The sequence below is a fragment of the Perca fluviatilis genome, chromosome 20 (genome assembly GCF_010015445.1).
Source record: "Perca fluviatilis chromosome 20, GENO_Pfluv_1.0, whole genome shotgun sequence".
NCBI classification, from domain to species: Eukaryota; Metazoa; Chordata; class Actinopteri; order Perciformes; family Percidae; genus Perca; species Perca fluviatilis.
The window spans coordinates 30,141,071-30,157,491 of record NC_053131.1 but is presented as its reverse complement, the minus strand read 5'-3'; the positions used below and the strand labels follow the sequence as shown (position 1 = coordinate 30,157,491).

The window sequence follows — 16,421 nt, the reverse complement described above, 5'->3', positions numbered from 1 at the left end:
TATATATATATATATATATATATATATATATATATATCAGCAGTTGCTGGTGGTATTTAGCCGCTACAGCGCTCCGGGACCCCGGCTACCAGCAGCAGTTGTTTAGCCGCCAACAGGTGACTGTGAGCTGTCCTTTCAGGGGCCGTGGTAGTGGAGTTTAACCAGTCAAAGAGAGCGTCCTGCAGCGATGACAGTTAAGTTTAGGAAAAAGATTTCCTGGGTGAAAGTGTTTTGTTTTCGACCGGGAAGCGACTCAGCTCTCCGGCTTGTCAAGCGCTGTTTTATGTCGACACCACGCTGTGCTATTTCCTTTCGAGATTATTTTCCATTGGATATCAATAGTTCATAAATAAGTGTTTGGGCATGGCTGGTCGAGTGGCTGTATTGAAATCAAAATTGCATAATCAAAAAACATCCCCCTTTTGCTTTTTCACATATCCCACCCTGTGTGTGTGTGTATATATATATATATATATATATATATATATATATATATATATATATATGTGTGTGTGTGTGTATATATATATATATATATATATATATATATATATATATATGTGTGTGTGTGTGTGTGTATATATATATATATATATTTTTTTTTTTTGTGTATATATATATGTATATATGTATATATTATATATATATGTATATATATATATATATATATATATATATATATATATATATATATATATATATATATTAGTGCTCAGACGGGCTAGTTCAGAATGCTGCAACTTTTCCTTGCAACATTCTAAAACGTTTTCTTCTTGTCGCAAATCTTTCGTCTAAGACATAGTGCATTTGGTTTCTGTAGTCTGTGTAGTTGGTCCGACTATAGGACTATACTTGTTTATACCACTTGTACACAGAGTTTTTGCTACCCCATAAAGCATTCCCCCCTCTCACTGACATTACCACAGGACTTGAAAACAGATGCAGCCATAAAGGCATTTATTAGGAAGGCCTTAGTCCTCACTTTAATGTGAGGGTTGCACCTGCTAGCCTGCCAGCCTAATATGATCCCTCCTCTGCTTTGTGGGAGAGGGCTCCTGGTGTTTTAACACCTTCTGGGAGTCCCAGGTGCATGCTCCAGCACTTGGCCCAATTTTTCTTCTCCATGTTATTTTTTTCTCTTTCATTTGAAGACAGCAGACTTCAGCAAGAAAGTGGTACAGAGAAAGAGATAAACTACTATTCACACAAGTCCTGATTCAGAACATGACTAAATGGGATAGAGCTAAATGTTGGAGCTACACATTTTAGGTTTGCCTCGACTGTGGAATGAGCTCATGGATTCAAATTGTATGAGTTCATCCTTATGGGGGGGCAAGAATTATCCTTTGCCCATTTTATAGCAATCTACCTTGCTAATGCAACCAATAACTTGACTCATATCTAATTTGAAATTTGTTACCGTAATCCCCCCTCTCCCTGCCCCCTTTTCACACACCCCCAAGAAAGTGAATGCAAGAGACAGGGGAAGAAGCTCTGGCGGTATAACACAAATCTGGTCTTGGTCTTGACTCTGTCTCGCCTTGTCTTGGTCTTGACTCGATCTCGATACACTCTGGTCTTGGTGATGACATGGTCTCGGTTTAGGTGGTCTCGACTACAACACTGAGTTTGCTTTAGTTTATTTCCGTCATTTGTAACTTACAATAGTCAATAAACAATAAATAAACATTTTATGTACATAATGTTTTTTCTTGCGAAACAGTCATGACCACTTTGTCAAAATAGATTTATTCATCTGCAATTTGTATTTGGCGGTATGGCTCTGTTCTGGGGCCTCCCCACACTTCCACGGGCATACGTGGAAAGCATGAGGCAGGGAGAGCACACCTCCCTGCCCTTCCTGGTGCATACATGGAAAGCCTTAAGCAGGGAGAGCAGCAGTGCAGGATCCCCATAGGGTACAGAACAGAGCAGCATCAATGACAGAGACACAACATTGAGTAAATCAGACAACATTCATTTAAAAGGAGGAGCTGGGGTGGAGGTGGGTTGCAAGCGCTAGCAGAGATGCAGCAAGTTAGGCTGGGTAAAGCAGTTTAAATAGAGCGCGCTATTTGGAAATCCAATCAAAAGAGGGAATCAGCTGAGCCATCAGCTGGTGTGCTGTCAGCTATGAGCTGAGATATTAGCTGAGCTCGACTCCGTGACCTGATAGAACTTACGCCATGCTTCATACAAGAAACAAAACTGAGCTTATCACACCTTTTAACATTTATTATTTTCATACAAAGAAGAAAGTGTAATGGTGGTGTTAGGAAAAAGGCCAGAGCATCACCAAAAACTTGAGAGTTCATCCCATGTGTACCATGAATATGTACAGCAAATTGTAAGATGCCTTTTATAGGACTGTGAAGTGTTGTTCAGGAAAATAGTTTGGCCTTATGGTCAGGGGATCTCACCAAAATCATCCGTGTACAGCAAGGTTTGAGGCAAGTTAATTGTAAGTGTATTGCACTTTATTTTTATACAGTTCTGTGAAAAAAAAAAAAAATCTTTCCAACCCTTGTCAGATGACCAATTTATGTTTCCATGATGACTATCCAAATGTTTGCCTTAAGAGCCCGTAGAAAATGTGTATTGTATTTGGATCAGAGCATGTGAGTGGAGCGTGAGCGGGCGGGACAGAGCGCAGAGCGGCATTTTTAAAAGGACGGAGCGTCGCTCTATTTCCCGCTCCAATTTCGCTCCGCTCACACCACGAGTCTGAAGCATGCTCAGTCAAGCCTGACCCAGAATCCATCTGTCTTGCACTGTCATGTAGATTTTTTCCTTTTTTGGAGCGAGCGGGGGGGCGATTTGAGTGGAGCGCAAAGCAAACTGCGTTGAGCGATAATGAGCGGAGCGGCCTGATGTAGCTTTGAGCGGGGGAGCGGAGGGGTGAACAGTTCCGTGAGCGATGAGCTGAGATTCTCACCGCTCCACTCCGCTCATAAGCTCTGATTTGGATACACAATTTGTTGAAACTAAAAACAAGTGAAATTAATAATGAATGTGATGTGTTTCATTTTGCAAAATTACATTGTGTTGTTCTATCCTATCCAATAGTTTCTATATTTCTAAGCAGATTTTCTATGCTGTATTCTGATAAAATCCCCTGGGCCCCCCTGGTGATATTGGTCCCCACTTAAAACATCCTGGAATTACCCTGGACCCAGGCCAGATGTATGTAATTCCTCCTGCATGTTCTGGGTCTCTGGCCTGGGGTCTCCTTCCAGTTGGATGTGTCTGCATCATCTCCTCAAGATGTCCACATCACCTCCACTAGCTGCTCATCTAATGCAAAGGATCAGCAGCTGTAGTCCCAGCTCCTCACACTGTCCCTAAGGCTAAACCCAGACCCAAAACTGTCATGTTGGTTCCACATAGTGTAGAAAAGGTAGCACGGGGCGCCCTTCTAGCTTACCTGGTTGAGCACCATGGTGCCCCATGTGCCAAGGCTCAGTCCTTACCGCAGCGGCCAAGGGTTTGAATCCAACCTGCGCCTCTTTGCTTTATGTCTTCCCCCCGCTCTCTCCCCCCTTTCCTGTCTGCAGATTTTCTGTCGATTAAAGGGCCAAAAATGTCCCAAAAAAGTGAAGAAAAAAGGAAAAAGTAAAGATAGCACATCTCAAGTTCCCAAGTTAAGGAGGACAAAATACTGTCATTTCACTTATTTATTTAGGCTCACATAACAATAAATCAATGCTGATGCGTTTTGGCACGAAGCCTTCTTCAGAGCGTTTGAAATAACCAGGTTCAATTCAGTGAAATACATACAAGGCTAGAGTCACAGTATGTTGTCCTCGGGAACATGAGATACACCACCTTTTCTTCACTTTTTGGCACATGTCGATTGGATTTTTGGGTTTCGCACTCCAGTGAAAATCTCCATTGCTGAAGCGCAACCTCCATTTTTCAACTCATGTTGCTTGTTTGTAACTGTGATCTCCTACCCAAAGATCATGACCACAGTACCAGAGTACATAGATCTAGTGGTAATTGAGAGCTTTGCGTACTGGACAGCTTGGTGATATGAGAGCGACTGCATGGCATGTTAACGGCATGTCACGGCACCAACGCTCATGTCACTACAAAAGTGTTTTACGGGTATTATAATAATGTGCATGGATGTTGTTAATTAATAGGCGGCGGAGCCGAAGGAGCATGCAGACGAGGGATGGGGTGTTAGATAAAAGTTTAATAATAACTGTTATAGTGGAAACTACGAGCTCACGGCTGTGGTTTAAGGACCGCATTTAACTAATGATCTTTCTGCAAAGTAAACAATGCTGTTACCATTTTATGGGTCTGACTCATAGCTTACTTTAAAAGCTTTCACTGTGCACTTGAATTCATAACTTCAGAAGGGGCCATCTTGGGTGATTCAATGCTCATTATCTTTCACCACTGATTATGGACAGTACACTTTTCTGTGGACAGACAAACTGGATTAGACTTTCCCGGTCTGTTCTACGAGGAGACCCGCTGTGTGCCGAAGGTGTTCCTGGAGAAGGGGGTCCGTGATGCCGTCACCTAGTCTTGCATTGACAGACCTTCGTCCACAGCGCTGCGGAGCAGGGTCTGGCACAGAACAATCTGGGATGGGAGAAAAACGTGCTCTGGTTTATTAGCATTTCTTTGAACCAATCACAATCGTCATGGGCGGTGCTAACCATCGGACGAAGCCACGGTGCCTCTGCTAAATAGCCTCGGGAAGGAACTTGTTTTGGTGGAACATGTGTACGTTCAAAAGTAGTTTTAGTCGTGCAACAGAAAACTCCGATTGGACAGATAGTCTAGCTAGCTGTCTGGATTTACCCTGCAGAGATCTGAGGAGCAGTTAACCATAGTCCTCATAAGTCCACCGGAATTAAAAATACCAACACAACGAAAGCCCATGGCAACGGATATCCGGCCTAAATGAGTGAAATCCAGTGGAATTTCGGCAGCAACGGAGCAATCTCGGAAGTGTAACGTGGTGGCTATAGATGAATGACACATTAACGCGCAAAACTGAAACAGCTACAAGCAACGGGTTTAATTTGGGGGCTTATTGTTGTCACTCCTTGCTGTGCTGATCTGGCTGTTTCCTTGTAGGGTGATGGGGTCAGAGAATATCAACACTGTACATTCACTTAATAATCCATTCCACAGAGGTTGGCTGACTGAACCACATTATTTTTTCTTTCAGTTATAATGCCAAATAAATTCAAGTAGAAACAACCATCAGGTAGTGAAAGAATTGCACACTTTGGAGAGATACAACCTATACTTCTATTTTCTTTTCTTTTCATTAATTTAGTGTCTTTCTATTTTAATTGGATTATGCATTGGAGAGTGCCCAGATTAAGCCCCTCTGAGGTTTTGTTTGCATCTGTCCATCACATCTTTTGATTACCGTATTTTCCGGACTATAAGTCACTCCGGAGTATAAGTCTCATCAGTCAAAAAATGCAACATGAAGAGGAAAAAAACATATAAGTCGCACCGGACTATAAGTTGCATTTATTCAGAATTGTTTTTAAATTTTTTTATCTTAATCTGTCAACTGTACAATAGCACACAGAACAACAGGCTGAATACGGTAGGTGTCCGGTATGTTAACATAACACATTAACAGTTATTGAACTATACAATAGCACCCAGAACAACTAGCTACCAGGGCGTGGAGCATGGATGTATTAAAAGGCGTGGAGACGTAGCTGCACCGTTGACGAGCCCCTCCCGACTCGTTCCTCCAGCTCTGGCCATCTTGCTCTCAGCCTGCGATTAGCCGATTAGCTTTCTTTGATTTCTTCATCGCAGTAAGAGTAATCTTTTCGCCAGTCCCTCACAAGTTTCTCCCTCATTTCAACCTTTCTTTCTGCTGCTCGATTACCGTTTTCGGTTGCATATTTTACTACCTGCAGTTTATCACTTTTCTTTCTCAGTTGTCTTTAGGAGCAGCGTTCTAGTTGTCACAAGCCTAGAGCGCCCTCTCGCGGCTGTAGACGATAATGTTTTCAGTATGAATTAACATGTAAAAACATGTTAAATATTTTGATATAAGTCGCACCTGACTATAAGTCGCAGGACCAGCCAAAGTAGGAAAGAAAGTGCGACTTATAGTCCGGAAAATACAGTATGTGTATATTAATCTGTAGTATTTGTATATGTGTAAACCAATAAACTAAACTGTGTGTAGTCTGTTTCTCAAAGGGACACATTGGTTCTATTGAAGTAGTTAGGTTAAGGTTTCCCTTTTCAATGTCACTATTTTCTTCTTTCTCAAAAAGAAAGACAAATTAAAATATAAATGTGGGACCCACCTTTTACTTATCCAATAAAAAAGTCAGACTACCCTCCCTTCAGCAAAAGGAAATATTACATAATCCTCCCCCTTTTCTGACACCCGTAACCTAAATTTGTCTGATTTACAGTACGTTTTCATTATTAAATGGGCAATCACTTTACTTAATGGGGTGGCAGTAGATCAGTGGGAGTTGGGTTGGGAACTGGAGGGTCGCCGGTTCAAGTCCCCATATGGACCAATGTATGATGGTGGACTGGTAGCTGGAGAGGTGCCAGTTCACCTCCTGGGCATTGCCAAGATGCTATTGAGCAAGGCACCGAGCCCCCAACTGCTCGGGGCGCCTGTCATCAACAGCTGCAGCCCCCCCTCACTCTGACATCCAGGGGTGTCGGACTGGGGGGGTAAAGGGGACTGAGTACCAAGGGCATGTGGGGAGGGGCCCATAGAGAAGGCCTTTCTACAAGGCCCAGAATTTAGTGCTATGCCCCTGCTGACATCTCTCCATTGGTGCATGTAGGTACCGAGCATATGTGTGTATTTCAGGCCTGTGTGTAATGTGTATTCTAACAGAGTGAAAACGTTGTAATAAATTATTGTTGTTGTTATTATTAATAAAGATGAATGCATTCATGTGCATACAAGTTTCTGAGACTTTGCTGTACACTTGAGCAGTGGTGAAAGAGTTTTGATCCATTGACAAACTGCCAGAATGTGTTTAACGAAGAAGAAAAAAAACAACTCCTGCATTAGCATTTAGGGCTGTAGTCAAGACCACCGTTGTCGAGTCCAAGACCAGGACTAGTCAAGGACTAAGTCAAGACCGAGTCCAAAAAGGTTTGAGTCCGAGTCCAGGTAGGACAGAAAAAAAGGTCTTATGCATGACAGTATCAACTGCAGGTGTCTTACAAAGTTTGACATTATCCCACAGGTTTCCAAAATTGTTGCTTTGCAGAATTTACAGTCTGCCCTGTGTTTCTTTTTAAGCGCAGTGCCGAGAAATTCCTGGTGATTTCTATAACCAAATTTTATTATGGCAGAATTGGCGGACATCTTTGTTCGTTACAGTGCGTGCGAATCAATGAAAATGAATGGCAGTAACGTTAGCAGGGCACGCAGATGCAGGGCGTGTGAAGATAATCTAGTGTGTGATTGGTTATCAGGTGGCTGGTGTTTCACTATTATAAACATAATAAAGACACTTGGACTCGGTTGAGACCAAAAGCCATATTTGGCAAGACCAGTGGCAGAGACCGACACAAGTCCAAATACCAGCGAGTCTGAGACAAGTCCGAGACCATAGAAAAACTGTCTTGAGTCCGGATTCGAGTACTACGGCCCTTTTGTAAGCCAAAGGGCACATGTGGAACTACATTTTCGGACACCACAGACATCAACACACACCTGTAATGCACACGGTAGTTCAAATCTCACTGTTGATATCATGTACAGGACTCATCTTAATCCAATTCCCATTGTGATAAGGTTTTTTTTCTTCTCCTAAATATTCTCTGTCCAGATTCCATTTTATGGTGATATAATGTCATCTAGTGGCTAAGATCCAGTAATGCAGCCATCACTGACACAGCTTCGCCATGACTCATATGGCATACGGTTTTTCTTAATCACTGACAGTAAAAGCAAAACTTCATCTGAGAAGAAAACTAATATTCACACTTTTTTCCCACATGTTGCTGAGTGTTTTTCTACAAAACTCTCAACACATATTTATATCAAAAACAGAAAAAAGGTCCAAGGCACTCTTCTTGCAAGCCTTTATTTAAATGCAAGGGTGTAACTTTGGGTTCCACATTGGGGGGAGTTGAGATCTCCACCTATCTCGCTAAAAAAGTTTGTTTCAACGTTAGGTGGGACAAATTATAACCGGATGTCTGGTGGTCGTCCCCCAGGAAAGTTTGAGCATCAAAAGCTTAATTTCCTGCATGCTAGTGAATTTTTCTGCAGCGGTTTGTGCCTTTTCTGCATGCAAATGTCTTAATTCATGTAAATATTATGAATATGCTGTATTGTTCAAAACCTTCTGCAGATTCAAAACATCAAACGTGTTTCGGAATGTTTTTTCTTTTAAGGAATTATGCACATCTTATATCGTAGATCAAGATCAGCTGCTCACCACCGTAATCATGGAGAGTATGTACAGGTGTGCCTCATTAGCTCCTCTCAAGAAGGAGGGGTTGGGGACTCCTAAGTATATGTTACATTGCACCACTGTATGGAATTGGGACACACCTGCTTTTTAGGGTTGAATGTGTGCTGTAGTGTTCCATTTGTGTCACTAGGAGGCAGTCTAGTCTAGTATAACTAAACTCCATTTAGCTTTTACCAACATCCACACAGCAGACATTTCCAAATCATCTGTAATAGACCTTTTACACGGCAGACATGTTGACATGTCATAGTAGGAAAAGCACAGGTGTATTCAAAACCATTAATGATGGCTGCATTCCACTTAGGAGAGGTCCTGGTGTTGTGCATGCTGACTCACTGAAACAGCTTACTGGGACACTTGATGGAATTGAGCCATCGTTAAGGTTATCAGTTTCAGCTGTGCTTTTCCTACTATGACAAGTCTAAATGTCTGCTGTGAAAAAGGCCAAACTCTCCTGCTGCTCTTTGGTTGCACTTAATGTGAACTCTTTATAAAAGGAATCCCATTCTCAGTAATCATTTATATATTTTAAAGTGGAATCAGGTAAAAGTGTAAAATATATAAAGCATCTTAAGCCGGTTACACACTGAAGTGAACCATAGGATCAACAAATCATGATTTCCATCAAACTTTGACTTTTTCCACACACAGGTGCCACACATTCAATGACAAAATGCATTTACATTTTATTTTAAAATCATTAAAATGTGTCTTTTAACTTTTTAATATCATTATGATATAGTGCTAAAATACTTTTTCAGCTACATACAGTTTATTCAAAAAATATAAAGGCATGGTTACCCATAGGAAATGTGATTTTTTTTTTTTTTTAAATAGCACTGGCCTTTCTCTAACAAGCACAGAATTTGACAGAAGAAAACGTCTAGCGTTTCATCACTTGGGCTGAGTCCATTACCTAATGACGAAATAAGCAATGCATCATTAAATTCTAACATTTATAAATAATAAAACATCTTGTTCCAGCCACTGTCAATTTCAATAAAACTAGCTTCAGCCATTCGCCATGAAAAAAAAAGCCAAATTCAATAAATGCACACATTGCCGGTACCGATGTGATTGCCAACATCCCTATTTTGCAATTAATCCGCGGTGTGTGCCGAATGGATTAGGGATCAACTACGGTCTGCGTTATTTGAGGGTTTCCCTGCCACTGTAAGGTTTAGGAGCAGCACCCTAAGCAGAATGAATTTAACTACTTTTCTCAGATCTAATGATTGTATGACTGGTATCTAGTAAGTCTGGTATCTGGTATCTGGTAAGTCTAATCTAGTGATTGGACTTGGACAGCTTTAAGTTTTGTCTTTAGGCTTTTTGAGTGTTATTAATGTATTATCTGCTCTAATTTTTCCAGTGTTTTAGACATAGATATGGTGATAATAACGGTCCAAAATGATGTGAAAACTACCAAAAAGAGACAAAAAAAACCACAAAGAGACATAGGGAAATTTCCTTTTTTTTTTAAATTGAAAAACGTTTCATCCAATAAAATAGGACATAAAGATAACCATTTTAAAAGAGAAAAGATGGACACACACAACATCTTTAATAGCCTCGCATTGCCACACCCTCCTCCACAGCGCTGTTGAGGAAGGTCTGGCTAGTCCACACATAAAATTTCCTGGATAGGAGAAAAACGTTTTATTGGCATTTCTTTAAACCAATCACAATCGACTTGGTATAGAAGGAAAATGTTGAATGGAAAATGGCATGATGTTGTCATTTCAGGAGTACTTAGGGGTGGAGCTACTTGTGAACTGCAGCTAATAACAGTTGGATGGCTTCATCATACCGTGACTTCCAGCATGCACTGGGGGCGGTTTGCAGCCCAGTGTGAATCGGTTCCAAATCCAAAATCCACTTTTGCCGTATGCGGTCACCAAAACTCCGAACAGATCTTAATTTTTTAAGAATGATTTCAGTGCCGTTCTTTGTTTTTTCTCAAAGAAAAGCTTAACCCCAAGTCTTCCAGAAGACCTCTGTTCCCAGCAGCAGCCATAAGCCCGCCTACCGACTCTATAAACGATGTGATTGGCCTGAATAGAGTTTGGTTTCTCCAGCTCGCAAGCCAACGGAGAGTGCCTAGATCCCCCTGGCTGCAAATTAAATTTGCTGCCGCTAGGGTGCGTCTAGACTAGGCTAATCGACGCACACACCAACGCACAAGTATAAACTTCAGGCCTCTTACGTAGGCTACGGCGAAAGCTCTGCGTAGAGTCTCTGCAGAACCATAAATCACGCTTAAGTCTGAGGTCATGGTTCTCTGCCGGAAAACGGTGGATTGCTCCATCCGGGTTGGGAGTGAGTTATTGCCCCAAGCGAAGGAGTTAAAGAATCTTTGGGTCTTGTTCGCAATTGAGGGTAAAATGGAGGGTGAGATGGGCAGGTGGTGTAGTGCGGCATCAGTAGTGATGCAGACTTTGTACCGGACCATACCGGAGCCAAAACTCTTGAATTACCAGTCCATCTACATTGCGACCCAAACCTGTGGTCATGAGCTGTGGGTGATTTGAAATAATTCAGTTTTTACTTCATAGGGTGGCTGGGCTCAGCCTGAGATATATAGGGTGAGGAGCTCAGACATCCAGAGGGAGCTGAGAGTAGAGCCTCTGCTCCTTTTGTGTTGAAAGGTGCCAGTTATGGCGGTTAAGGCATTTGATCAGGATGCCTTCTGGTTGCCTCCGGTTAGAGGATTTCCTGGCATGTCTAATTGGTAGGGTTGGGTACCGAAACCCGGTTCCACTATGGATGGTTCCTACGCAACCGGTAGTAATCGGACCGGATTAGAACGCAAATTTCGGTTCCTCATTTCGGTTCCACTTAATGTGTCGACTGAAATATTTTCCCTCTGTCGCTCCGAAACGGACGTAAAAACATCTCACTTTCTCTGTAGTCTAGCGTTAGCTAGCTACCGTAAATGTAGGCTACTTTTAAAATGCCATATTTTCCCTCTGGGCTCACCAAAAAGGGCATAAAAGCATATTAACCATTCACTGCACGTGGTCGCTAGTAAACATATTACATATTTGATGTCATTTTTCAGTTGGTATCGGTATAGGTTTAGGAATCGGAATCGTTTTAAAAGTACCGGTTTGGCATTGGAATCTTAAAAATCCAAACGACGCCCAACCCTACTAATTGGTAGAAGGGGAGAGGGATGTCTGAAATTCTTTGCCTAGCCTACTGCCTTCGTGACCTGGCTCCAGAGAAGCGGATAGATGGATGGATGGATGAATGGATGGATGGATATAATAAGGCTTCAAGTGAGAGTTTCTGGTTGTATTTGCTTGATTGGCCGGTGTCTCAGACTGTCACACTGAGCCATGTGGCTGCCGCTTGCGTTAGCGTTACAACCAGGCTTCGGTCACATTTCTCACATTTACATTTTCTGCTTCCATGATGGCGAAGGCTTTAAAAAAAAGCTGCATAGAGTCTACGTCTGCGACCCAGATTACGAGATTGGCTATGTTGTGTCCATCTGCTACAAATGGACGGCCAGTCTCCTGGCATTGGCATTTCAGTACTTATGTCCTGGTTGATTGAGCTGGATATCCATTTTGACTCAGTTTCAAACACGCTGCTGAAAAGCTTCCAGTTCAAACTAGTAATGTAGGATTGTTGGAACCATTGGTGGCTTCACTTGGTGTCTGACAACTATAAAGGCCCTTTAAACTGGTTGCCTAAAAGCTGCTGTTGGATTGAAGGCTTGGATCCTGCAGCATCACCCAGCTTTCTCCAAACCACCTGAGAGGGAGAAACAACACAGTGTCAGACAATAACAGTAATTTGTACCTCTCCTGTTCCACATAGACATGTGTGTATATACATATACACGTATACATATCATGTAATTGTACTATGTTTGTGTATATAGGATATATCTACTTATGCTATAGATATGGACTTATTTTACTGAGCATCTTTGGCAAAAATGAGAAAAAAAAATCCTTTGGGATGAATTACATTTTATTACAAATCTATTTTTACTGGTGGAGTCTGTTTGATGCTGCAGGCCAAATTTCTCATACAGGACAAGAAAGACTGTACTGTGTGGGCAAGCTTTGTTCAAATTCAGATAACTGAATTTTAAATTCTGGTTTGGATCCCAACTTTTCTAATACATCTTGGGTTTTAATATTTCACTCATCACATTCCTGCAATGAAGTACACATTTAACTTAAAATTTAATTCATCTTATCTGCTGTTTGATAGTGTTACTGCAGAATATTGTATATAACTTGGTTAAGTGGCTCAAAGCCTTCATTACGGTTTGTGTTAGAGGGTATGCAAGTAAAATAAACTGTCAACCCCACACCCTGCATTTCATGTAGGGTGTTTGGATCACTGTCTCACTCTTGACAAACTACACATTTGACTTGGAAGTGGACCAAAACCTGCATTTCTAGAAATCGTTGACTGTAAAATATTTATCAATCCATGTTTGACATTGACATGTGTGTGGTAGTGACATTTATAGACTGTGTGAAGGTGCATTCTGTCACTTTTTTTGCTTTTTATTGAAAAAAAGAAAGCCCAGATTGGAACCTACGTTACACATCTCTCTAACAATGGCCTTCTCTTTGTCATTAAGATCGTCATCATATTCCTGTGAGCACGGCCTGTCCAGCTTCTCATGGACGTCCAGCACCTACACACACACACACACACACACACACACACACACACACACACACACACACACACACACACACACACACACACACACACACACACAAACAAACAAAATAGCATCATGTACATTTCCTTTAAATATTCCTCCTGCGAAGACTCCATTCTTCGAATAAGGCTGCCACTGAAATTTTTTGTGAAAACTTCTTGTGTTGTACTCTCCTAACCATTCAAGCAGTTCATGTCTTTTTATCAAAACCATACTTCATTAGGATGTACATATGTTTAGTAGATGTAACATTTTATGGATAGTAGAAAACGCTGGAAGTAATGCATCTTTTATTTATAATTCGTAGACACCAACGCACGAGTATAAACTTCAGGCTACTTACGTAGGCTACGGCGAAAGCTCTATGCCGAGCCTCCGCACAACCATAAATCCTGCTTAAGTATATGCCTGGTTTTATTTTGCCTAAGTTACCTGGTAACTAATAGCCTGGATGCCAGTCGAACTTAGCCCTGCCCACAACATTTGAGGTCGGGAAGTTCGGTCTGGACTTGATCCGTTGTTGAGCAACTATGCTCGAATCTGAATCTGAAAGCTGTTCAGACCAATCATATTGTCAGGGCGGGCTTTATACAATGGACAGATGATCAACAGTAACGTAATCAACCACACCGCCAAAGAGCACTTGGGTTGAATTAATTTACATTCTATCTCGTATACGTTCTAATCCTAAAGGGAGAACTTGTTCGTATACGAGTTCACCTTTACTATTTCTCTTAAAAATGATGATCGTGTTGGTAAGTGTATCCTTAAATTCTTTTTACAACACCGTCAAAGATCGTTTACACTCATCTTCTTCTTCTACTTCTTCCAGCGTACGTGCAGTTGAGTTCTGTTGACAACTATGCGTCGCTCAACATACGTCACATACTCAGTTGCTCTGATTGGTTGTAGGTCTATCCAATTGAGTGCAGAGGCATTTTCTTTCCTGGTTCGGTTGAAACACGCCCCATGATTACAGCCCAATGGAGCAGTATCAGACTTATAATCTGACTACAATCTGAGAATTACTACGTCAGGCTGGGTAAGTAGCAGACATCCACACAGCCTCAAACTGCTCAAAACAGGCTGGTCTGTGACCTACCTTCATTGCGTGGACTATAGCTTCTGGTTTCAGCCGGTGGGGGAGGTAGAGCTCTGTGGAGAAGGGCTCACTGCTGGAGGTTTGAGCATCGCCCTGGGGAGACAGATGGCATCCTCTGATCACATTCATTATAGATGACCAAGTAGACCAGCAGGAATGAATGGAATGTAGAAACACACTGTAGCAACAACCAGCAGTACGGAAATGAAAAAAGAGAGAGAGAACTCAATAGAAGACAGGAAGAGGAACAACAGGAGAGGCTATGAGAGGAGGCAGCGGCACTGCTGAGGCAGGTAGGTATGTAATGCCATGGCGACAGGAGGTGCAATAAACCTGCTGTGTGTGCAGGAAAGCAGAAGTGGATCAATCTGCCAGTCGGATAGACTTATCAATAGGTGAGATAGGATGTCCTGCGGCTGCTGGGCTGTAGTGTGTTCACACTTTCCATATTTGAATCATGTCAGTGTAGCTGGCAGCAATGATACTGTAACTTGGATGACACAAACATGCTTTTGATAGCACTTCTCTGCCAGTGTTTTTTCTTCATTTTTTATCCTCATTTCAAATTGATTCTGGTGCAACCATATGATCTCAAAACAAGTCGACTCAGTCCTCCACTCTTAAAAAAGCAACCACACTTTGAACTGATGTCATATGTGACAGAAATCATCTGATTAGGACATCTAAGTGTGTAAGCCACTGTGAGGTACCACACAGGGGTTTGTCACTGATTCACTGCTACTGAAGCAAGTCTAATCAGAAGGTGAACAATCTGACTTGGTTTAAAAGATGGCTCAGAAAAAAAGTCAGAACCATTTTAAAGGAATAGCTCAACATTTTGGGAAGCATGCTTATTCCCCTTTCTTGACGTGATTAACATGTCCAGTGAAACGGGGGAAAAAAGCTAGCCTGGCACCTATCAACACTTTATGGGCCCTATTTTAACAATCTTAGTGCACTGCGTGAAGCGCATGGCGCAGGTGCGTTTAGGGCGTGTCCAAATCCACTTTTGCTAGTTTGACGGTGGAAAAAAGGGTCCGGGCGCCTGGTTCAAAAGCGTTGTACTTAGTGTCTCCATTAATTGATAGGTGTGTTTTGGGTGTAACATGCAATAAACCAATCAGAGTGTCATCTCCCATTCCCTTTAAAAGCCAGGCGCGTTTGTACCTTGGCGCATTGCTATTATGATGGCGGATTTGCACCGTAATAATTTGTGTGCTGCTGCGCTCCCCTGTGTGTGTGTGTGTGTGTGTGTGTGTGTGTGTGTGTGTGTGTGTGTGTGTGTGTGTGTGTGTGTGTGTGTGTGTGTGTAACAAGCATAGTGTGCGCGCTGTGCATAAGCCTAGGTGCATTTTACTAATTTGCTGTTAAAACAATGAAATGCTGCGCTATTGACTTTAGACCAGGTTTTTGTTGGTCAATGGCGCGATCACTTCCTGCTGCCTCAAGATAGCAATACGCTATAGAATTTACCTGAACACACCTCCCTGTAAGACCAGCACGCCCATGGGCGCAAAGATGGGCGCAGGTGCATTTGCTATTTAAACAACGTGGGCGCTGGACGCGAAATTTACAACTTAAACTAGCAAGATAAGGCCCTATACCTCGTTTGTTTAATCTGTACAAAAACTGAAGTAAAACAACAGGTTGTAGTTTTAAGGGAAGGTACTGTATGTGCGGTACTATTACCTGGTCAGCCGCAGTGACCGAGGTTGCCAAGCGACCGAGGTTGCCAAGCAACAGCGAAATGTTAATCAGTGAGCTTTAGAGATGCTGGTTACTGTTTTGGTTTGATATCTTTAGACAGGTTGGCTGCTTCTACCGGTTTCCAGCCTTTATGCTAAGCTAGGCTAATTGTCTGCTGGGTGTAGCTGCATATTTAAAACATGTCGTCTAACGCGAGAAGAAAGCAAACAACTACTAAAAGAAACAACATATATTTACATTTTTAAGTGAATAGGGTTTACAAGTCCACTGTCAAAGTGAAATATATTGATTTGACAGATGTGATTTGAGGTTATTAGCACAAACCGAATTGAATGAAAGAGGGAGTACAGAAATGTGGGACAAGAAACAGATATACAGTACAGGCCAAAAGTTTGGACACACCTTCTCATTCAATGCGTTTCCTTTTATTTTTTTATGACTATTTACATTGTAGATT

At 41.9% G+C, this 16,421-nt stretch overlaps 1 protein-coding gene across 2 annotated transcripts in view; it reads right to left on the bottom strand.

The window, feature by feature from the left end:
* Positions 1-11,487: 11,487 nt before the first annotated feature.
* LOC120548772 (coiled-coil domain-containing protein 85C-A-like) overlaps positions 11,488-16,421 on the bottom strand; it is a 31,078-nt gene continuing 26,144 nt past the window's right edge. For both annotated transcript variants that reach the window (XM_039785243.1, XM_039785242.1), the window contains 3 exons: positions 14,258-14,350; positions 13,027-13,125; positions 11,488-12,221 (listed from right to left, as the gene is read on the bottom strand). In XM_039785243.1, coding sequence (XP_039641177.1) covers positions 12,132-12,221; positions 13,027-13,125; positions 14,258-14,350 — 282 coding nt within the window. In that variant the 3' untranslated portion in view covers positions 11,488-12,131. The remainder of the gene's footprint in view (positions 12,222-13,026; positions 13,126-14,257; positions 14,351-16,421) is intronic.